Here is a 24,967-nt window from a genome sequence, read left to right on the forward strand (position 1 = left end):
TTTACGAATTGGACGGACTTGATTGGTTAAAACATAAAGCATTTGCTTGTCAATGTGTTTACACTTCACACACTGAAGGTATTTGTCCACAAATGATTAAAACACAGTGGTAGACCGTTTAATGCCTTTGAGTTCAATCGTAAAGTCTGGGATTCAATGTCCAGGTTAGCGAGCTAGAAATGAATTGATTCTTTCAATTGATCCACATCATAGTATCCAAACAGTGAAGGAAAGCATGAGAAAACCGGAATGTTCCAGAATCAGAAGTTTGACGACATGTGACATTTGCCAAGCCGCACTGAGCCAGCGTGGTGGATGATGGCCTGAACCCTCATTGCCTGTGTTCCTGCTGAGAATACATAGATCCGATGATGATTATGAACGATTAAAGCTGCGTTCCTTAAATGTCCAAGCTCAAAATGAAAACGTTATATTTTCCCAACAATTCCAACTTTAAACTAAATGTCTTAATCCTATTTTCGTAATAAACCTATAAACATCGAAGCCTACATAAGAGAGTCCATTGCTCCCTGCCTAAATATGAAGTGAATTGATGACGTGTGACATCTCCATTATTTGTTGATATGTTCGTAGAAGCTCATTGAATGGCGCTCGGCCTGAATAATAAAAATATAGCCTGAGAGCTAGCTGGTTATATTATTAAGCTATGTGTTTATGAGTTTGTGATGTTCTTAATTCCAATCTTCTCCTTTGCCGTTATATCTCCTCTTTCCTTAATGTAGCACGTTGCCTTTCCGCAGTGAATTGACTTTTACTTTTTCTTAATGTTTACAGCACAGATAACTTAATAGTAAAAATAAATATTATGATAGCGTTTCACACATCATAAAATTAAAAACTACATTTGAACAGTTTTAAGCATTTAAACATCAGAAAAATAGCAGGTCCAATATGGATAAAAAATACTCGTATAGTGAAAGGTAGAATAGAGTGGAAATCCTTAGAGGAGGCCTATGTCGAAAGACAAGCTGCGACTTAGAAACAACCGTTTACCGATACATCATTCATTAAAAAAATCCTGTTAGAAAGTAAACATATTTGTATAGAAAATCATTGTAAAAATAACTTCAGCAATAAAGGCTATTTTATTTAAGTATTTAAAATCTAATAGATTTTCATATTACATAGACATATGATATATGAGCAATATAACGTCCCAAAAACGAAACGAATATCTGCATCCACCTCCCTGCCTATAAGTCTATTGTGTTTAGACTCTAGCCGTCGCTACAAATCTAAAGAGCTAATTATGGTACGAATAGACTTGACGTCTCATTATAATATGTCCCAATTACTCCGATTGTGGTGCAAAATTGATTACAGTTCGCACTTGTCTTATTTGTAAGTTGGTTAATGATTATTGCTATAGGTAACAGGTTCGAACCTTTCTTGAGCATTGTATCTATTTTCTTTCAGACACATTATTATTTATTTAACCTATACATGTAATAAATTGTATGTAATTGAAATTATTTTTCAATGTCTTATTTTTTTTTTTTTTGTTATCTGATTATCCATGTTTATATCAATTAATATGTTTATGTGTATGTGAATAGTCTATTGGTAAGGCGAATGGTTCGCCTGATGGTAAGCGATCACCACCGCCAATTAACAAATATATTTTTCCTACCCAAACATTTATTCACTCAACTAGACTTCTTATAGAAGCACTTTTGAATCGTCATATTACAAAGTCATAACATTTACCACCGGTTCAGAAGACAGTTTCTACAGCGAAGAGCGGGCAAGAAACTCTGTAATTGCTCTTTTAATATAATATAAATTTTATATTTTAATCCTACATAATATGTAACATGTACATAACGATGATGCCAGGTAATATAATTGAATTTATAATGATAGTGAGTATAAAATCCTACTAGTCCTACTAATATTATATTTGCGAAAGTTTGTAAGGATGTGTGTGTTTGTTGCTCTTTCACGCAAAAATTACGGAACCGGTTGCAATGATATTTGGCACGTAGATAGCTGGACAACTGGAATAACATATAGGCAACTTTTTATCCCGATATTCCTGCGGGATACGGACTTACGCGGGTAAAACCGCGGGGCGCAGCTAGTCTCAAATAAAGAGGTCGCAAGCTGAGGGCGCGTTGCGTGTTAAAAATATGTTAATTATCATATTTGATGAATGCGTTACATTCAGAGGCCTCGCTAAATTTAATTATTTAAGTATATTTTACTTAAATTCTCTTTCATTTAGAAGCGAAGAAATGTGAGAAATGATAATTTGTTAAATTATCATACGTGTGTATTTTTGTTGGTGTCGTGTTAGGTACTGAAAGAGACATTCTATTTAATGATAATTAAATAGTCGATAATTGATTCACCCAGTCGAAAGGAAGCAATAAACCCAAAAAATATAGACGAATTGAGAACCTCTTCCCTTTTTTGAAGTCGGTTTATAGTTGTATCAGTTTGTTCTGATTAATTTCCGAAACGTTTGAATCGATATTGGTGAGACTTTGAAATATTTGAAAAGGGGTAATTGTATTTTCTTTCTTTTTAGAAAACTAATATGGGTTTTAGCTAAAAGGAAGTATTGTATAATATATGTAATCTAGTTTTTCATCCTTGGTAAAAATTTATTTGATAAATATCGTATAAAAATCATTTCGTTAATGTCGTGTTTGAGTGAGAATTCATGATGCATGTTTGTAACCCTTTCACGCGAAAACCACTGAACGGATTTTGATGATACTCGGCAGAGATGTATTCACATACCAGAATAACAAGCTATAGAAGTACTTGCCCGCCGGTCCACAGTTCCTACATTTTCCTATATATACCAGATCAACAGGTGCAGCCGGGGGCAGCGGCTAGTTACAATTCGTGCCATCTCCCTGGTCACACGTGCCTCTCTTCACGACATACGTCACGCGTCCCACACAATGAGATCGTGTGCGCACGCGGCGCTGCGTGTGCTTCGAATACATTACTTTTACTTCGACCCGATTTGAGGTCAACGGTGAATTGCCCGATCTATGGTTATTGGACATCTTCAAAGCTTGGTGAGCGACACGGTATTGTCTGTTTGATCAATAAGTTGTAAGTGTAATTATTGTCCTTTCGTTTTTATTATGTTTATTATATAAATATGTGAAAGATATGTTAACGGCCCACTATATCCATACTGTGCTAACACTCTATCTCTGAAGATAATTAAGAAAGCTGGACGCACGTCCCAGCTCCGCCTGGATATCAAGATTCCTGTTTTATCCCAAGTGAGCATTTAATCGGCATAAAAACTATCCTATCACCCAATTCGGCTTTGGTGTGTATACCAAATTTCATCAAAATTTTTAGTTCAGTTCAGTAGTTTCAGCGTGATCAACGGAAAACCATTCAAACAAGCAAACTTTCATATTTATTATATTAGTATGATTAGTGTGATGAAGCGAAGATAGAAGAACATTTAAGGCGTATATAAGAGTAGTAATTCTGTATATAAAGATTTTTTCAATGAAGAATATCGGAAATTTGAAGTGGTATTCGAGCACAATTGAGCCTGATCGCACTGGGAGCAACTCCCACAACATTGACGTGAAATAGATGAGATTACTGCTGTGTTTGCAACGGTGATTGGAGAAGCTGAGGCCCGTATCCTTTTCTTTACCCTTCCACCTCCATAACTCATCCTTTAAAGCCGGCAACCCATTTGCAGAGAATAGTATATAGATTTAACGCGAAAACGAGAGCAGTTTGGTATTTTATGAGGCTTATTTAAACGAAAAATATCTGGAACCTACCATTCTCCACAGATTATATCATTCATAAAATGACTCCTACACTATTAGTCAATAGTTACAAGGCAATAAGTAATCATTAGCAGTTGAAATTGAGGGGAATAAAACACATCACCCCCTGTTGGTGCAGATAAATGCGTTACTAATGCGCTAATGTGATAACCAAATTGATCGGTTTTGTGTCTGTAGCCAGCTCGTTTTTAATCTGTTCAAATATCTGGAATCTGTTCAGCACAGGATATCCCCAGTAAATGCCAGGCAGGCAGGGCTAGGTACCGAAATTAAAGTTACATAAAATGGTAGGTTATTTTTAAGTTGTGGGAAGGCATTTTTTAAAAGAGTGATATAATAAAAATGGTGTGGACGCTTAATATCCAATATCAATTTTTTTTTAATTGATTTGTTTTATGGACAATTTAATGTTATAAAATTATCACAATTTAACTTTCGTTATATAAGTATATCTAATTTTTGCACATATAACTCGCATCATGAATGATTTGATTACAGAACGATGTGATCACCTATCCATACGATGCCAATCGCCTTATAATGCATTATTTTCCCAAAAAATCAACTCACGTCATCAAAATTAACGAGATGGCCATAAATTCCCAGCTGCCTCATATTACTAAACAATTTAATCAATGGAAGCGGGTTTTTTCCAATCTATTTGGTTTATCCCGGCGTGGCCGATCTCGTGGTCGCGTGACTGCCCCCAGTTTGCGTATATATCGTACCATGCTTTGTAGAATGCTACTCGAATTACAGTTGTAAGCGAGTTCAAAAATGTCGAATGTCGAGTGTGATGATGTCGAAAAGACTGTTCAGGATAATTTGAACAGGTGGTCTGACATGTGGACATTTTAAAATATTTGAGAGATTTCGTTTTATGCAGGACGGTAATAGTCAGTAGGAAGTAGCATCGAAGGAGTTGTTATTAATTTATGTATTGCAGTGTTATTGAAAAAAAAATGGTTTTTAACAAATAGTTAGTAATAATAAAACTCGATAGCAAAGAAAACAAAGTAACAAATTGAAATAATAATACGCAACTTTTTATCCCTATATTACTACGGAATACAGCTAGTATTTATTAAAATCAACATATTTTCTATAAATGTGTGTTATACACAATCACAATAAACATTATATAATAAACACTTTTCATACCAACAATATAAAATACAAAGCGAAATCGATTTAAACGAAGATATTTTAACGTAAACTAGTAGTAAGGGTCCAGCCCCCTTACCACAGTTTGTGTTTATGTACCAGCAATTTACTGATTGTTCGGTAACAGACGCAAATTGAGGGGAAAGGCGGCGTGATACCGCGCTTTAATCAAAGGTAATGATGAAAACCCGGGATTTTTTGGTTTTAACCCAGTCATTTATCGATATCCACCCACGTAACTCCATGATCATCAGTGTATGTTCCCACTGCATGGATGTGGGCCTCCTGAGGGTTCAGGCCTCCCAAGATGCCAAGTACGGGTTGACAGTTGTCACGATTCACAATTAAAAAAACAGTTCATCCTCACAAGCTGCTTTATAATTCGGTAATATCTCATTGTGTCAAGTGGATCTGAGGATCTGAATCTTCTCCTTCTATTAATGGAGGCCACCTTTAGAAGAACTGCGATAATGACCAGTGTAAAGGGCTTAATCTATTATTGACAAGATTAATAAAAATCTACATTGTATATAATAAGACAGTAAAAATCGAGTGTCTCTACATAAAATATTTTTCTAAAAACATATAGGGGGCAGTTAAATTAAAGTGTAATGGAAACCAAAAAACATTTTTTCGAGTTTTTGTCTATCTGTCTGTCTGGTACTGGATTACATATAATTAGGACTTTGTCTTTTTTTTGTCAAAGTATTGACATTGTCAAAACTTTGTTTCGTCAAAATTGGTTCAGGGAAAAAGGAGTTAGGGTCAATTGAAAATTTGCTTCAAGTCCTATAAAAGATATAAGAATTGTGCCCTAACAGAAATTATTAAACGCAATGAGCATTTTTTACTGAGAATATAAATTTGAATCTGGAACGCCTGAAATAAAACTTCAAGAGCCCAGAGGTCGCGGGCAGCTCGTGTTACAATAAATAATTGAATCTATTATGATAACATTTTTGTCCTTGTCAAAATCGTTTAAAAAAAGTACACCGTTATATATGAAGCAAACTTTTCTGCATTGGATTTTAAAAAAAAAACTATAAAGGTAGATATAATATAACTGTAGTATAATTGCACTTGATAAAATATGTGTGTAAAGAATGCCATTATTAATAATTATTCTGACATTATTACGAATTGTATTGCCAGAGCAAATAACGCCGTGTGTAACGGTGGTACAGTCGCGGATAGATGCTAGACGTTTTAAGGTTTTTCTGATCAATGTACATTTTTGATCGATTTAGTGTTACATTTTCACGATACACGATATTAATTTTCACAGACAGATTTCCTATTTCCCTTCTTAGACCTGTATAATATACAGATTTGTGTATGGTAATTAAAAAATGTATTTTTAACACTTCCTACACAAAAAATACCTAAGTAAATGTTATTTGCGCAAATTAAACCATTATTTTTTACACTAGCAACAATAGGCAACGTAACAATTAATCCACGGTGATGATTAGTAATTAAATAAACGAAACTAATACGATTATGGCAGCGAATGTACATCGATCCTACAAAGTTCACGTGTAATGATGTTTGCCGACTCTCCCTCGAGATAGCGTTGCGTTTTACGGGAATTAAAAACTGCCCTTTCATTATGGCCATAGACAATTTTATGTTTTTTTTGTTATAACTTTCGTGACTAAGGCGTATGTGAGTCAGACGTATTAATAATGCCTAGTCTATGTGATATTAATAATGTTTTTTTTTATGTTATTAAGATGTGTTTTTTATGAATGACTATTTGCTACACAATTAATATTATTAGGTTATTTTGATAAATGTTTAGGACTGCTACTGGCTTATATTAATTTATTATATGTATTATTTGAATATTATGGGGAATTACCTGTATAAAAATAAATAAAAGACATACATTTAAAGTATGAAGATAACATTTATTTTTAACAATAGTTGCCTAAAACTCACTTTATAAACTTGCAGGTGTAATAAAATAAAATATTTCTTATACAAGAATAATAAATCTACAGTATACAGTTATCCCACAAATAATAATAGAAAGCAACAAATCAGGGTAGCCTTAATTCACTTCCTGGCCAGCTGGTAATTTGTGGAACAATGGCTTCCAAATTTCCGAACGAATCAGAATAAAAAATGATCTGTCAAACAGACAGCTTTCCCGCCAATTTGCGTTCGATTCGCGCCCTCCCACCCTTTGTAATGGGGACCATGTTTATGTTACATTTTAAAACTATAAGTATCGCAAAACGAAACACAACAAATAAAAATTTATTGATAAAAATGTATGAAAATGTTTGGTCTAATATGTACATTTAAAAGCTTTTAAATGAACTATTCTCTATTATAATTATCAATTTCGAAAACCAAATACAACACGCTTTTAGATTAGTCGTTTAAAAATAATATAATAATGTTCATAGAATTTCCAATGCTTCTCCCAACTAATTTGCAGCAAAAACTATGTTCAATGTTAATTTAATTATCCATCAAAAAGAAAAATTGCTGTCGCTCACTGCCACGCCCTTTAACGGGATTAATAGCATCATGTTTAGATTTCGGTCGCCATGACACCCGGGAATTGACAATCTGCTAAAGGGCGCGTAAATACCACATCTCGAGGGGAACATATCTGGCAACACATAATTTAATTCATTGTTATAATGTCATGTTGTTATTGGATTTTGACTATTAAAATTTTTATTAATAAATTAGTTTTCGTGTTGATTTTTTTTCGTTTTGAATTGAGGTTCTGTCGGAACATTGAATAAATCTTTTCCATAAAAACACAAAAGCACGTCACCGACGTTCCTGAGAGGTTCTAGAAAGGGACTAATTGACAACAATTTTCTATTAAACACAAAAAGAATATGACTGATATATACAAAAAGATTATGATGATATACAGTTATTACAGAACCTAAGCTGTTTTTGGGAAAATAGGTTCAAAAGAAAAGGATTTTTTATAAAAAATATGCAGTCTTTCTATGATTACTTATTGTACTTTTTAACAATTAAGTAGTTTTATTCTTTCAAAATTTCTCAATTAAGTAGTTTTTACCGCGTTTAGAAAATATTCCTAAAATTATCTTTATACATTATACAAAACTTAATTATGCTCAGTTGAGTATTTAAGCATAAAATATGAATAATATAATTAAGTACCAATAAACCTCATTAAATAAAATCTATGACGTAATGTTCAAAAGATTAATAAAGAAGAATAATGAAAACAAATCAATTGTCAAAACATAACAAAATAGATACAATGGAATAATTAAAATTAAAATTGTAAACTCTCATATATCTTATCAATTTAATTATTTAATAAATACTTAAAATGTCGGACAAACAGTTACAACCCCACATTAATATACCGATAGAAATAACCGATCGGCCTCTGTTTGATGATGGCTTGGTCAATGTTAAGGAAATATTCGTTTCTGAGATGAAGAGAATTGATGAGGAGATGGCAAAATTCAGGTAAAACTTAGAGCTAACTGAAAACCATATAACACTACTATTGAAGCATCCACTGTAACTATATAATCCTACTAATATCATAAATGCGAAAGTTTGTAAGGATGTGTGTGTGTTTGTTGCTCTTTCACGCAAAATCTACCGAACCGATTGCAATGAAATTTGGTACGTAAATAGCTGGACAACTGGAATAACATATAGGCAACTTTTTATCCCAATACTCCTACGGGATACGGACTTACGCGGGTGAAACCGCGGCGGGCAGCTAGTACTAAATAAACTAAATATATGTATATTATTTTTTACAAAAAATATATTATTTTTACCAACGTCCCTGGGTGGAATGTAACCAAATTGAGAACCTCTTTGCTTTCGGAACGTTGATTAAAAAAAATTCAGTTTCTTTAAAACATAGCTATCTTTAGTTCATAGAGTTTGATATCGATCGATTATCTGACACAAAAGTGTGGACATTAAAATTTTCAATATTTTTCACTTAGTCCACATATATATTACCACAATCTAATGAATTATAAATTAAAATTCTTTGTAAATTTCTTTGTTCATAATACTACTTCCTACTAATATTATAAACACGAAAGTTTGTAAGATTTCTAGATGTTTGTACGACTGATGTGATGGATTGACACAGGCTACATTCTCCTAGATACCTCGTGAGTAACACCGCGGGTTCCACCTAGTAATTAATATTTGTTTCCAGTGCTAACCTCATGGGTATATACAGTCAAACCGACACCACCTTGACCACGTCAAAGGAGAAGCCAGCAAAACAGGTGAACTGGGAACTCCTGAACACTTCCCCCCTTATAGAGGGGGAGGGAGAGAATAGGGTGATCAAGCTGCGGTTCGATTTGAGCGATTTTGATGCTACTGAGGTATATAATGTTTGCAAATGTACAAAAGATATTACCTTAGTATCTAATTGCGTCTCTATGCCATTAAGAATAAAGTATATTTCAGGTTAACGTGAACGTAATAAACGATCTCCTCGAAGTAACTGCATCTCATGAGATAAACACTGACAACAAAACAACAGTGCGCGAGTACAGAAGGGAGTTTCGCTTCCCCCGAGGAGTGGATCCGGAGAGGATAGTCTCCTCTCTGACCAGGGAGGGGGTGCTGATGGTCCAAGCGCCTTTCCCCCCTGTGGAAAATAGTTTGGCTATAAAATAAAGCAGTTTTATTGTAAATTTAGCGGTTTTCTTTGTATAGTATGTTGTGTGCACTGTAATGTATCGTTGTACTGTATTGTACTGTTGTAATTATTAGTTTGTAATATGTAAAAATATCGTAGCTTTTTTTTGGTACAATATACCTACTTAAGCGGGCAGATTTAAATCAAACTTTGTACACCTAACAAGGTTCGGTGATAATACAATAATTGAATGAGTTTATCTTAATATCCTGATAAGGATCGTGAGTATTAAATAATTTACTTACTTATAATCTACTAACTGCGCCCCGCGGTTTCACCCGCGTAAGTCCGTATCCCTTAGGAATATCGGGATAAAAAGTTGCCTATATGTTATTCCATTTGTCCAGCTGTCTACGTACCAAATTTCATTGCAATCGGTTCAGTAGTTTTTGCGTGAAAGAGCAACAAACACACACACATCCTTACAAACTTTCGCATTTATAATATTAGTAGGTATCTTATTATCCTGATGAGGATCGCGAGGATTAAATAATTTACTTACTTATAATCTATATAAAAGAAAGTGAAACAATATAATTAAAGCCATCATGAAATCGTTCTTTTTTTAGTATATTTATAATTGTTTTGTTCATATTGTATCAAAATATTGGTATAACGTAAATGAAGCAATTATACTGAATCATTAACTCATTAATTCACATTAGTTCCGTTTTGTAATGAATCATTACACCCAGCGTGACGTATGGTATAATGACAAAGGGTTCGTTCGTTACTTTGATTATATAAAGAGCAGGTGATAGTATGTTTGTTTCACATAACCTATGGAACGATTTAAAATGCCGAGCAATGAAAATCACAGATAGCGAGATAAATCATCATCAGCCCATCATTATCAGCCCATATATGTTCCCACTGCTGGGACACAGGCCACCTATGAGGGTTCAGGCCATAAGCGAGATAAATATTATTCGTCCATGGAAGGACGGATTGATTAAGTTATGTATATGCTTTCATCGACGAATAAATAATCGAATATGATACTAACGGAATAATTTTTAGAAAAAATATCTTTAATGTTCATTGAAGGGACCTTTTTAATGTTCTGTACTCAGAGGTAAGACGGAATCTATTTAGTAATGAACTTCGCTGTCCGTCTGTCTGTGTCTGTCGTTCTGAATAATGAGTTAAATAATAAATCGAGGTTAAGCAACAGTTGGCAAGGTCAATAATTAGATGGATGACCAATTTTTAAAAAGTTATGAGGTAACAAGTAATAAAAAAGATACAGATATTATATTGCTAAACTCCTTTTTTAAAGTTAGTTGAAAATACATTCAAATGAAAATTTTATGAAAATAATATTTATCATGAAAAAATATATATGATATATTACAAAAATTCTGAAATTAACATATTACAGATTACAAAAACACATCGGGAAATTCTACACAGTTTTTCATTGGATTTTAAGCTATTTTTAATTATGCCGTTACTATAGATAAGTGAGCAATCGAAAGCTACGTAATATCGCTAGTGGATGAAGGCTCTTCTGGGAATGCGGCGGTTGCCATGGCAACGCGTCGCATCAACACACCACATAGATACGTGTGAAAATACAGGTGACTGTGGGCTTGTGGTGCACTGGGAAGTTGTTAATCTTCTGCAAATAAAACAGTCCTGTTAATTGAAACACTTAATACTGGAGAACGGCTGAACGGATATGAATGATGTTTGGCTTGTTGGATTGGTCTCCGTTTGAATCAGGATAATAACGGTAAAAATGTGAAATTGCAAAGAATTTTCTACTCGACAGAGACAAGTAAATTTCCCTTTTGTAAGTAAAATGATAATGGAAAACTTGACTGATCAAATATTTCACATTAACTTGGTAGACTTGAACGTTATAACCGAAATTTCTTTCGTTTAATTTTTATTTGCGTCATTTTTTAATTACCTATGCCTTTTACTCAAAAGGTATTTTTATTAATTCACATGCAAATAAAAAGGAAGTAAAATTGTATTTAGAGCTTTATATGTTTAGAAAATTAGTCTAAGTTACTACTTACTATACTATAATAAATAACTAACTATTATCCCGCGGATTTAATCGTGTGGACAAAATGTATAACTCCAAGCACAAAAATCGTACCACAAAATCGCAAAGATACGTTTACGAAAGACAAACACATAATATACAATATAACTAGGGATTTTTAAGTTTACGCAATAGTTAGAAACACAACACATTGCGAAATCATTGCTAATTTTTTAATCGTTTTTTGTTTTCCCAGTGTACCATCAGCTTTATTGTTTGTATGTGTGAGTGGTGTTTATCTTCACCGATGTCGCACAGACAATGTACTTATTGGATGATATATAATTTTAACCATTCGATATCGCTATCTATATATTTATAGCTATATATATATTATATATCTATAGCTATATGTATATTTATAGTAAGATGGTTAGTGATGGCTCAGCAGTGCACCAGACCAGCATAGTGAAGTCCCGTGTCCCCTAGTGGGGTATGGGGCAGATGATATACATCTGTTTCACTGATCGATTTTCTTTACGGACAAGTAGGTGATCAGCCTTCTGTGTCCTATCAGACCAAGACAATTTTTTTTTGTGCGTCCCCACCGGGAATTGAACCCAGGACCCCTCGGTTCTACGCTCACGCGTTAACCACAGTAACAAGGAGGCGGTCCAGGCCAGCATGCAGGAAATAAATAGATTTTTCAATTTATCTGCACATGTGTAACATCACCACTGCTCAAAACGGTGAAGGGAAATATCGTGAGGAAAACGGCATGTCCAAGAACCAAAAGTTCGACGACATGTGACATCTGCCAACCCGCACTTGGCCAGCTTGGTGGATTATGATCTGAACACTCATAGGAGGCCTGTGTCCCAGCAATGGGAACATATATGGGCTGATGATGATGATGATGATGATGATGATGATTATAGTATTGTTTTACTGAAACGCTTCATTGGTATAGACAAAGAATAATAACCGACATAACTATGTGATTCTGAATTAAAATACATACTCTTTTAAATTCTGCCTAGGCAGTAATAGTTGCCCTATAATAAAATGGTTTCTACAGAGCAAAAAAGTCAAGAAACTATGTAGTTGGTCCTTATTTTACTTTATATGGGACCATAAAAAGTCATAATTTACTAATACATAAGTACATAAATTCCTTACTAATATGACCTCTCTTTGTAACCCTGTCTGTCTATCTCTTCTTCACGCCTAAACCACTTATTTGGACAAATTCTGACACAGTTCGACACCTCTGGAAGAACATAGGATACCTTAAACTAACGAAATCCCACGGAATTAGAGCTAGTTGGCAAGAGCCCTGGGACTTACCTATCTCTTTTCCTTCAACTATAGGGTTGAAGCGGCGAACAGAATTCTAGTAATCTTATAAATGTAGATACATCTCAGATTATCCTATTTCAAAGGCGGTATATCTTGATTTATCAGAACAACAATAGGTTCCAATAAATAACCATTAGTTCGACAAAAGGCGGATGCGTGAAAGTCACGAGGTCATAAAATAATTATAATTAAACCGTTTGTATGCTGCGTCGGCGTAAAGGATAAATGTTAATTATATTGACCCAAGTCTTGTTAAACGTGATAGCGACCACCCCTTGAGGAAATAATAAGAGTGGTTGTTTTGGAGAACGTGTGGATAGCGTTACGTTTGTTTTTTTTTTGTCACAGCGGGCAACTGAGCTGGTGGTTCGCCTGTAAGCGGTCACCACCGCCCATAAAGTTTCACAGAGGTAGTGCCTCTGCGAATGCGCTGCCCGGGGGTGCGCCTGCCCTGCGATGGGGTAAGGGGAAAGGAAAGGATTAACGACTGGAAAGAAGGATTGGACTTGGATGAGTGAGGAATAGGAAACGGGCTGCGACTTCCCCAATCACCGTACGAAACACAGTGGCATGCCACTATTTCGTGACGGTTTTAGCATATTGTTCGGGAATAAATGCTTCTTTTTTCTTCCATTTATAATACTAGATTCCCACCCGCGGCTTCGGATGTGTAGACAAAGGAAAAGTATGTCCGAAGTTTTCTCCACACAGATTCCACGTTCCGGTGGATTGTCCGGGATAAATACTATCCTATATCCGAATTTTCAACAGTCTCTGTACTAAATTTCCTACTAATCGGTTTAGTGGTTTATGCGTGAAGAAAAGACAGATTAGATTTAATAATGTTAGGAAGTTAGGTAAAGAATATGTGTAGAATGTACCGAAATATATAACTTTCAAGGGTAGAAAATACAACCCTCTGTTTTAAATAGTATGACTTTGTTAATAGAGTAAATTGTCCACATGTAATAATGATAATTACAACAATGACTTAAGCTCGATCATAATGAATGAGTCTGCATATATGCTATACGTATCTAGAGATAAGTATTTTGTAGGTATCCCTGAAGTACTTTTATCATTTGGTATCTGCCAAAAAATTAACTGTATTGGATCTTACTCATATATCTCGCATTGAAATTGTTTGAAATATTATCTTTAGCTTGCGACTTTGTTCTCTAGTATTTGGATAAAAGTACACTTTATAATATTATCTTAATATATAGAAATCCAGTGTCATGATGTATGTTCCCAATGAACTCTTCATCAACTCAACCAATTTTGATGAAATTTGGCATTTTGTGTGTAATTTGGTCCAACTTAGGATATATGATAGTTTTTATTTCGATTTATTATCCCAATAATTTATAATATAAAGTATTTTTAATTATTACTCAGCCACAGAAACGCGTGGCCAGATATGCTAGTATTTAAAAAAAAACTAGGGGTAAGATCCAGTCACCATACTGCCAATAATTAAATGTCAATAATGATTAAATGAGATATAGTTTACAAATGTTTTTTTTTTCTCTAAAATAAATATTTGTCGAAATAAATGGTGTAGTACACGATTTATTTATCAACACTGATATAAAGAAACAACTAATGTATTTTTGTATGTAACGTTTTCACGTATAAACTGCTGGACCGATTTGAATAATTCTTACACCATTAGAAAGCTGCAACTTCACTGAGTGACACAGGCTTTATATGCACCACGGGCAAAGCCGGAGAAAACAGCTAGTATGTATATAAAGAAAAAGACACACATAAATTGTTGCTTGATTTAAAATTCTGTTAAACAACATACATAATACATACTAATTCTTTTCTTAAAATTAAGACTTCTAAAAAGTAAAAAGATAACGGATTAAAAAGCTTAGTGGTCAGTAATTAGTTGCCATGGCAACGCTCCCTTTGAAGGGTTCGCACCGGAAATAAGCCCTATCCCCTGCGGAAGTCACCGACCATCTTATAACTTTGTACTTATACGGGTGTGGGAATCAATATTTTTGTTTACTTAAAAAGGTTTTATATTTTGCGTTCAATTCAAATACACTTCAAACACGAGTAGTTTTCTTATTTTGGAAATAATAAAATTAAATTTCGTATTATTTGCCTTTCGTTTAATACAAAGGTTAATTTACTAAGTTGTATAACATTTTATACTATTGAATATTTAGATTTTTCTAGAACTTAATGACATTTTACATTTTATCAACATGCAAGAATGCATTACACATATAGAAACGAATTTTATCTTACGTCTAATTGATCAAGAATAAGACAGTTATGGGGCTTTTCTTAGAGTAGAGATTTTATGGCCTTTAAAAAAAACTAAAACGCAACCCTCATAGGAGGCCCGTGTCCCAGCAGCGGGAATATACATGGGCTGATGAAGATGATGAAAATGCCACCCTAGAAGAACATTAATTAATGTAGAAGAACTGTTAAATGTTGTCTGATACTAATTTTTAAAGGGGAAACATTTCTATTTTTGTATGTATGTTTGTAATGTTTTCATATAAACGTAAAGCGTATTTCATATAAAGCGTATTTTTCTATACAACAATTCAATTCATTTGAATTCCGACCTTATGTGAAAAGGCCACCTAATTATGATAATATTATGTATAATTCTATATGTTTTGACTCCGGCTCGTGCTGCACATTATACAAGCACGCCCAAAGAATAATATCTTCGCATTACAATACTGACTCGCTTTGAAATTTTCATACAATTGGCCTTTAGTTAGTAAACTTATAAGTTGTTTTGTGTTTGATGCAATGCCTTTTAATAGATTGTATGTTATGCGTAAGCTTCGTGAAACCATTCAGTTATAAGTTACTATTATTTTAATATATATAGATCTATACTAATATTATAAAGCTGGAGAGTTTGAACGCGCTAATGTCAGGAACTACTAGTCCGTTTTGAAAAATTCTTTTAGTTTTAGATAGCCAATTTATTGAAGAAGGCTATAGGCTATGTGTGTACCACGGGCGAAGCCGGGGCGGACCGCTAGTCGTATACGATTCGAAAAATAATCCTTTAGACTCTTACAAAAATAAAACTTTGAAGAGCATATTATTTACATACAATAAATAGGAAAGATATTTTGTTTTTTGATGAGAATGACGATATTAAATTTTCAGATGATTTAAAATTTATCAAATTGATATACGTTTAACTTAATAGAATTCAAATTAATTTAGTCATATCGTAATATAATCAATGCTTAATTATCAATAATATCAACCGAACTGTTTGAATATATTTCATGTTTTTAAATTGACATTGCAGTATTTATGTATTTGTTTGATGAAATAAAATGAAAATATGTACATTAAATTGTTTTTTTTTTTACATTTTTATTGGCAGGTAACACAGTCTAAAAATGTATATAACACGTTCTTACGAATTGGAAAAGTATAGAAAACATACATAATGTTTGTGTTTAAAAATCTATAAATATCCGTTATTTTATTGCCTTTCACAGATAATATTTCTGTTTTTTGTTTTCTATTTAAAACGTTAAAAGTAAGTAAATACGCAAGCAATTCTTTAATTATATCAGCCATCTGGCGTTTCAATAAGATGTCAGTTATAATATCTAAAGGTAACAGAGTAAGTGGATTTTACGAGAGGGTCAATTCAAAGGTGACGCCTGCGCACCTGCCCTGTAATATGTAGCCTTTACAAGTTATAGAACTGAATTATTTTTTGTCGAATTTCACTTTGTCACTTAATGTGTGTGTGTTTGTTGCTCTTTCACGCAAAAACTACTGAATCGATTGCAATGAAATTTGGTACATGATAGCTGGATAACTGGAATAACATACAGGCAACTTTTTATCCCGATATTCCTACGGGATACGGACTTAGGCAGGTGAAACCGCGGGGCGCAGCTAGTTACATATAATTTAAGTCTAATGAGTTAAAGACAGGATAACTCTCTGATAATATAGAATGGCAATTGCTGTTAAACTAAATAATTATAGCATTTATATGTTTTTTTGTTTGTATTTACTTGTTCATGAGTATTATAGATGTGTTTACTTTAATTGTATCTGTAGAATTATTATTGTATTTAATATTATAGCTACTTTATTGTTTGTATTATTTTGTTTTGGGTTTTATGTGATCCATTTAATTTTTAATGATAAATATTTTAATATAATGCCATAAAAATCTCTCTCCAATATTAATCTAACATTTCCAACCTACCATGTGCCAGGTGTTTTTATTTATTGTTCTTTCTAAATATACAAGAAACTTAATCAAGTGTATGTCTAAACGTTTGTAACTCTACGCTGCGCACGCGCTTTCTTCAAGACAGTTGGACACTCCGTTACGTTACCCCACGACATGTGTCAACGGCCGATCGAACTAGGAAATAAGGATATAGGTATAACTAAGTAGATACTAACTTAAGACCTATAGATTTTTTTTTTCTATAGAAAACTTTAATAGTTAAATTGGCGATCGTTTTTTTTCTAATGTAGCTCTCAAAATATTCATTGATTCACTATCATTTGTTCAGTTATTTTTAGAATTTTTTATATAATTTTGAGAATAAGATATTAAAGACCACAGAAAAGAGAAAAAAAAATGTGAGTTAGTGAAAAGTTATATATTCAACTAGCTATCCGCCCGCGGCTATGCCCGCGTAGTCGCAGGAAACTTAGACCCGGGGTTTTTCTCGCATGTTCCCGTTCCCGTGGGATTTCCGGGATGAAAACTATCCTATGTCCGTCTCCTGCGTCCAAGCTACCTCTGTACAAATTTTCAGCCAAATTGGTTGATCCGTTCTTCAGTTATAAATAGTGTAACTAACACCACTTTCTTTTATATGTATAGATGTATGATATAGAAAGCCTTCTTTTAGGACTGTATGTCTACTTATGTGTAATTATTTTTAAACCGACAAGGTATATAAAATGGTTTTTCATCAAATATTTAGTTTTTCCCTAATTACATAAAACGTAAACGTGACTAACTGATCCATCAACGCACAGCCCAACCAATCTCTAATTAGAGATTTTGAAAATTCTACCCTCAAGCGGATAAAATTAATGTACAATAATTGATGAAACTTTATAACATGAATTCTTTGTGAAAACGCCGCGCGAGCGAAGCTGCGGTCAACAGCTCGTACGCCGTGTCCCAATATATTACAATGCATATATTTTACTATGTCATGTGTTATTAAATTATTCATCGAAACGCTTCGGAAACAACTCGATGAAAGCAATATTTATATAATGTTGCCACATAAAAAATATGTCAAATAAATATACATTTTAATACACACCTAGAGACGGAGATCGCAATAACATTTCACGAAATCAACATAATATGATGTATATCGTATATAGGAAATCATAATTTAACAATCGTAGAGGCGAAAGGTCTGCAATTGACCTTACGCCTCTTCAGATGTTCTTGGGCGGTGGTAGCGCTTACCATCAGGCGACCCACCAGCTCCATTGCCGAAAGTGACATTAAAAAAAAAAAAATTACATATTCATTAAATGACTTGAAGAAAACAGCTGGTAATGGAAAACAAAAATAAGCGTTGCGATAAAATCTCACGGAAATGTGTGATACGTTTTGCGTGACTGACATGTTCGTTTGTTTATTTGTGTACACTAGTTTTGCACCTGGTTTCACTCATGTCATTACATGTAAATGGTCTTTTATAGAGTTTGAGTCTTATTTAGAATTACAAATATTCAGAAATGATAAGGCTTTTAACGGATTTTAAACGCGTTTTATTCATAATATTCAACATCTTAGTCTACCCGTGGCCACACTCGCTGTAAAGAGTACGAATCGTTGGGTTAAATAATATAGTGGATAAATCGCGGTTAAATTTAATTAAAAAGTCTTTACTTTCAAAAATAAAAATTTACAAATATAAAATAATTATTTACCAATATAATTGGAGCAATAATTCTCTTAAAAGAAAACTAATCTACTTAATATCGTTTGTAAGGAATTATGAATTAAATCATAGCCAGATGCTAGATCTTGCAAGCATGTGATTTTTTTATTTAAATTAAAATAAACGTTTAAAGACTTAAGTATGAAAAAATCGTTTAATTAATGAACACCGTATTATTTACGTTAAAATTAAATTAAAGAAATAAATCCAACAGCAACATTTATCTTATTTACAACTTAATACATATTACACCATTCTTTAAGATAATTAAGTAAGTAAATAACTAACTATATCATTCAAAGCTCTCACCGTTGAACTTAAAGCTTTAAGTAACAATAGATAGCCTTGACCTCATTGACCTTACGCAACGAAGAATCAGATAAAAACAATGATCTCATTACAACCTCGTTACATTAAAAACAAACAATGCCAGCATAAAAAAAAAATCAAAAACAAAAATTCAAACTTTCATTCCATTGGCTCTTCGATTCGATTTAAAAAAAAAGTCACGTACGAAGTCAAAGCTCAGATAAAATTATCTCGGTTGCGTCTTCAAGCGAGACGATCCTGCGGACGTCTGTAGAAAGAGAGGGCTGTGAAAGTACACGTGCTAGAGGAGGACGAAAGATGCGCATCTCCGCGGGAAAATTGTGCGGCAACGCCGCGTCCACCAATCGCCGGACGTTTGTTTCTTGTTTTTTCTTCGATTTTTAATTTTAGAATACGTTTGAAAAATGTGGACTGTCTGAATAGAAAATTATTGTTACGTCCATATTTATTTTGTTATAAACACTCTTACAAAATACCAAATGTGCTTTTATGACTCCTGTTTTTCAAAAAGCTCAAAATATATATTGTGTAATAGGTCTTACTATTATGTTAACAAATGATAATTAAAATGTGGGTTAACGGCTTATTTGACGTAAAGTTTAAATGGGTATTTTCAGTAAGCACGCCAAACTGACAATGAATAATGCATAACACGTTGTTTTTACCGTCGCCGTGGTAAATTGAAATTTGAGCGCATTATTTTAATAGGCTTATGCATGCTTCTGGGCTATAGGCACAATTAAATTTTAAAACCGTCACTCTAAATGTCACTGAAAGTAGGCTTAAGTTATTTTTATATATTTGTTAACAGTTCATATATTTCGAAATGTGTTTTTTGAGATATATTTGCTAAAATAAGCAATGACTAGTGACATTTTGTAGTAATACTCATATATAGAGCATTCTTATAAAATTATTTGTGATACTTGCAAAGACAATTATACAAAAAAGCGCTATAGAGAGTTGATCATATTTGTATGTAATAGATACAATATCTTGATATAATTTTATAGAGAGGAAAGATTTTATGGTTTGTTGGCATTGAAAAGGAACCATTCAAGGGTTATCATAAAAACAGACATAATTAATATGAGACATATTTATTATAGCTAAGACAATGTAAGTAAAATTCTATACAGATGCATTCCATCTACTAGGCGAGCATAACAGCCTAGCATATTTAAAAACATAGTCTCGAGGTCTTAACAAAGGCAGCTCGACCCTCAGCATCAGACCGTGACGTGCACCTTGGCTTGGACCCTTTGCCTGCATGAGATATCGACCCATAACATTATTCGAGTTTGAGACCTCGCTATTTTTGTTGTGGGAACTTTTTGGACGATTTTTACGAATAAGCAATTGGGAAGTATGCAATAGTTTGTCTGTGGGCAATTTTTGGTCTTTTTTTATTGTTTCGGTAATTTTTTAATTTAGAGCTAATATAAAGATTTTTATGAGTATTTTTTTAGATTATACATAAATAAATATTTTTTAAAAAAAAATGAGGTAAAAAGATAAAACGTTATTTAAATGATTATATAACGACTTTTATCCAAAATTTATTTCCATATAAGTGCTCCCTAAATGCTATACATATGCACTACGGGCGAAGTTAAGACATATCGTTCCTTTTTATATAAAATATAAAAAATCGGTCGTGTCTAAAGGATATAAAATAAACACAGGTTATATTAGTTTGGCGCTTAATTTTAAGAGAAACAATAATTTTAAAAATCTAAACCTTCAAACAGACATATTGGGACCAGAACTGGATTAGAAAAAAATTAACATCACTATCGCAACATCAAGTCGAAACTTGTGAGCGAACAAAACCAAAAAAAAACAACCGAATAGATAACCTCATTTTTTGAAGTCGGTTAAAATATAGTTTTTTTTTCAAACAGAAAAGAGGACGTGGCAAATAACAAGTAAAATGGATACAACAAATAGGTGTAATCTACCTCACAGGTGCGAGCACCTTGTCAACCGCTCCTAATGTATTCTAACGGAAATTGCACAGATAAAATACGCGTTTGTGGCTAAATTATTATGGTTCTGTTCAAGAGTTCTGTATAATATACTAGCTGCGCCCCGCGGTTTCACCCGCGTAAGTGCGTATCCCGTAGGAAAATCGGGATAAAAAGTTGCCTATATGTTATTCCTGTTATCCTGTCTGTTATATATATATATGGTCGAGCTGCGTACGTACCAAATTTCATTGCAATCGCTTAAGTAGTTTTTGCGTGAAAGAGCAACAAACACACACACATCCTTACAAACTTTCGCATTTATTATATTAGAGTATACGTAAGGAAATAATTTAATGCTGGCAACCCGATTCAGGATAATAATCATTTTATTTCATAATAGTTATTGTACAGTCCCCGATGTAATAAGTGTAAACTTTGAAAGGAATCTGTCTGTTTAAAGTGGCTCAAAATGGAGCCTAAGGGTCAGTTACATACAAACATACAAGCATTCAAACATACAGGTGTAGTAAAAACGTGTCAAAAATGATTATAACGCAATACAGTAGCTGTCCATGTATGCTGTCCCACTTTGGGGACCAATGTACCGCCCCTTTATTATTATTATAATAAACGATATTATTAATTGAATATCTACTTAATAAAAAAAATGTTTGTGATGATGCTTTGTAGCTAAAACAATAAAAAAATATACCAGCTATGTACCTTTATTCCATACTGGTTATAACAGGTTAAAAGTCTCTAGATATATTTGTTATTTATCCAGTTATTTGAAAGCCTGGTGCGTTGCATTAGAGATACCGGGATCCCTGCTATTATGCTTTGAGTTTGACCACTGAGTTTTAGTGGGTAGAAATCCCACATGCTGTACTTTTCCCCCAAAAATAGAGTATCTTTTGAAGATTTCCTCCTCGTAAAAAATGTATTGGAATCAGTTTCATTTGCCTTTAATGTCTAAACTAAACTAACATTAACACATGTATAAAAACCCGCTGGTAATTTGCTATCCCTCTGGAATAATTGATTTTTTTTATTCACAACTTTGTTAAATAACAACAATGTTTTTTCAAATGACGCAAAGAATTTCATAAAAAACCATCAATAAAGCTCCATGTTATCTTTATAAAGGCAAGTTTATTGAATAAAATGCACGGCCTCCCCATACTGGTCTAACTCTCGAGAATATAAATATATGAATGCTAAGATGTAAAATTGTTTTTACCTCCCGTCTCGACATGTTGAAACCACTGGCCCGTAAACAAGGGACATATCCTGCCTGCCTCTTAATGAAATAAATTGTCTCTAACCCGTGTAATGAAGGTCACAAACACCTATTTATAAATACAGGAAAAACGACCAAAGCTAATTGATATAGAGATCATTTTACTAGGACATGAATATTAAAAGATACAGCCTGTTCGTGAGAAATACGGCGTTTTTAGTATGACGTGCTCCAATGAGTTTTCGTTTGGATAACTTGATCTCATACTTCTGTAATATTACATAGGAATTTCCTTTTAAACTGCGCAATTTTGGGGCGTTGAACGTGTAATAAGGGACTAGGAAACTGATAAATATTTGATAAGAAAGCATTTTTTGACATAGAATATACTCTAGTACGGCCGTAGAGGCTGATGTCACTTAGAAGATTTTTTTTTTTGCTTACTTCTCACTCTAAACACTCCTGTAAATCACAAACTAGTTTAAGACAATTTGTTAAAGTAGGAGAAAGAAACCATTAAAAATTTTTGAATTGCATTACCTACGTTATCTTCATAACAATAAGATACGAAAGATTGGGCCTATTCGAAGAAGCGAGTTATCGTAAGCTCTATGTGCTCTCGCAGAATTTGCGGTTTTCCTCATACTTCCCTCCCATTAACCCTTTCCTTATCCTTTACCCCTTGCAAGCGGGCATTTGCACCGGCCCTATCTTAAAAGTTCATAGGCGGTGGGACAACTTTCTATAACGCGAAACACCAGCACAGCTTCCCGCTATTATAAAAAAACAAAATAAATCACTAATTATTCTCATAACATCTATTGTCTTTAATCATTGACTAATTCCTTCCACGAATGGCTGGTGACAATTTGCGGAAAAAAAAATGAAATATGCAAATGTACATATCATATAACGCGGTTATGCCTGCTTAGTATTCAAGCTGTTCATCTTACTATACTCAGAATCCGCATACAATGGTGAAATCGAAATACGTCTTATTCTGATGCGGATGTACGTTGTGGACGCGATAATGAATCTTTTTAGTGCCAAGGAGCTGGTCATCTGATGATAAGCGACCACTTCCCTGAAAATTTCTCAATATTTATGTTATATCATAGCGGGCAACTGAGCTGGTGGTTCGCTTGATGGTAATTTAACACCACCGCTCATGAACATTCTTAAACTTAGTAGCTTTGCGAATGCGCTGCCCGCTTTTATGAGGTAAGGGAAAATGAGAGGATTAACGACTGGAAAGAAAGAATGCCACGAAACACAGTGGCATGCCACTATTTCACGTCGGTTTTCTGTGGGGGTGTAGTACTTCCCCGGTGCGAGCTGGCCCAATTCGTGCCGAAGCGTGCTCGACCATAATAATAGGAAGGTCAAATAGATTGTCAGCTACAGTAGGTTAAGAAATAATCGTCTGCTGGCTTCGGATGTCCATTAACATCCCTGCTGGTGGTTCTTTTCTACCTAGTACTTTATATTAACTGTATATATGAATAACTGTATATATATATATATATATATACAGTCGATACTTGGATGCAAATAACCGGCCATAGATAAACGCAATTCATTTATATTTATATTTATATTCGGTTTGTAACAAATTGTATGTTATTAAATTCGATGTGCGATTTAGTAACTGTAAGTATGATGAATGATTCTGAATGAAATAAATAAATAAAGGAATAATAAGAAAAGGCAAATGGACTTACAGCTATACCATTAACAACACGAAATACAGGGCATTTATATGTAAATATTTTCCGTCGATCTGTTGGTGTGTGGTACCTTCGCTACCGGTTAAAAATAATAAAATAAAAGTCTACAAAAGAATACTCCGAATAAATATAAAAAATAAACACACAAAATAACTAGATATTTGATCGAGATATTATAACATAAACATTATCATCCATATATATATAAATTTAAAACACATTATTTTATCAGAATTATCCTACGCTTCAATGGAAATTAAGCCTCAATTCGCGCATTTTAAGAACTCACTGTCACTTTGGTTTTACCAGTTACATTTCCTTAATCAAAACATCATTTAAGAAATCATGAATTATCTAGAATATACAATGAATAATGTTTATGTATATATTATATGTGTATAGAATAGAGATATTTATAGATAGCTCATAAGCCTTTTCTGTATATGCATCTACGATATAATCTATACTAATATTATAAAGCTGAAGAGTTTGTTTGTTTGAACGCACTAATCTCAGGAACTACTGGTCCGATTTGAAAAATTCTTTCAGTGTTAGATAGCCCATTTATTGAGGAAGGTTATAGGCTATATGTGTACCACACAAGATTTATGGATTTGTTTTGGAGACGACAGTTTTAATCGCATGAGGCGCGGTAGATTATAGAAACCTACTATCCTACTATTATTATAAATGCGAAAGTTTGTAAGGATGTGTGTGTGTGTTTTGTTGCTCTTTCACGCAAAGAC

The 24,967-nt window shown here is 33.5% G+C and overlaps 1 protein-coding gene across 1 annotated transcript; it reads left to right on the forward strand.

The window, feature by feature from the left end:
• The first annotated feature begins 8,295 nt into the window (after positions 1-8,295).
• Positions 8,296-9,629, forward strand: LOC119837158 (heat shock protein 30D-like). Its single transcript, XM_038362681.1, has 3 exons — positions 8,296-8,438; positions 9,157-9,331; positions 9,417-9,629. The coding sequence occupies exons 1-3, from the start codon at positions 8,296-8,298 to the stop codon at positions 9,627-9,629; spliced, it is 531 nt and encodes a 176-aa protein (XP_038218609.1).
• Positions 9,630-24,967: the final 15,338 nt, after the last annotated feature.

Source organism: Zerene cesonia, chromosome 26 (genome assembly GCF_012273895.1).
Source record: "Zerene cesonia ecotype Mississippi chromosome 26, Zerene_cesonia_1.1, whole genome shotgun sequence".
NCBI lineage: Eukaryota > Metazoa > Arthropoda > Insecta > Lepidoptera > Pieridae > Zerene > Zerene cesonia.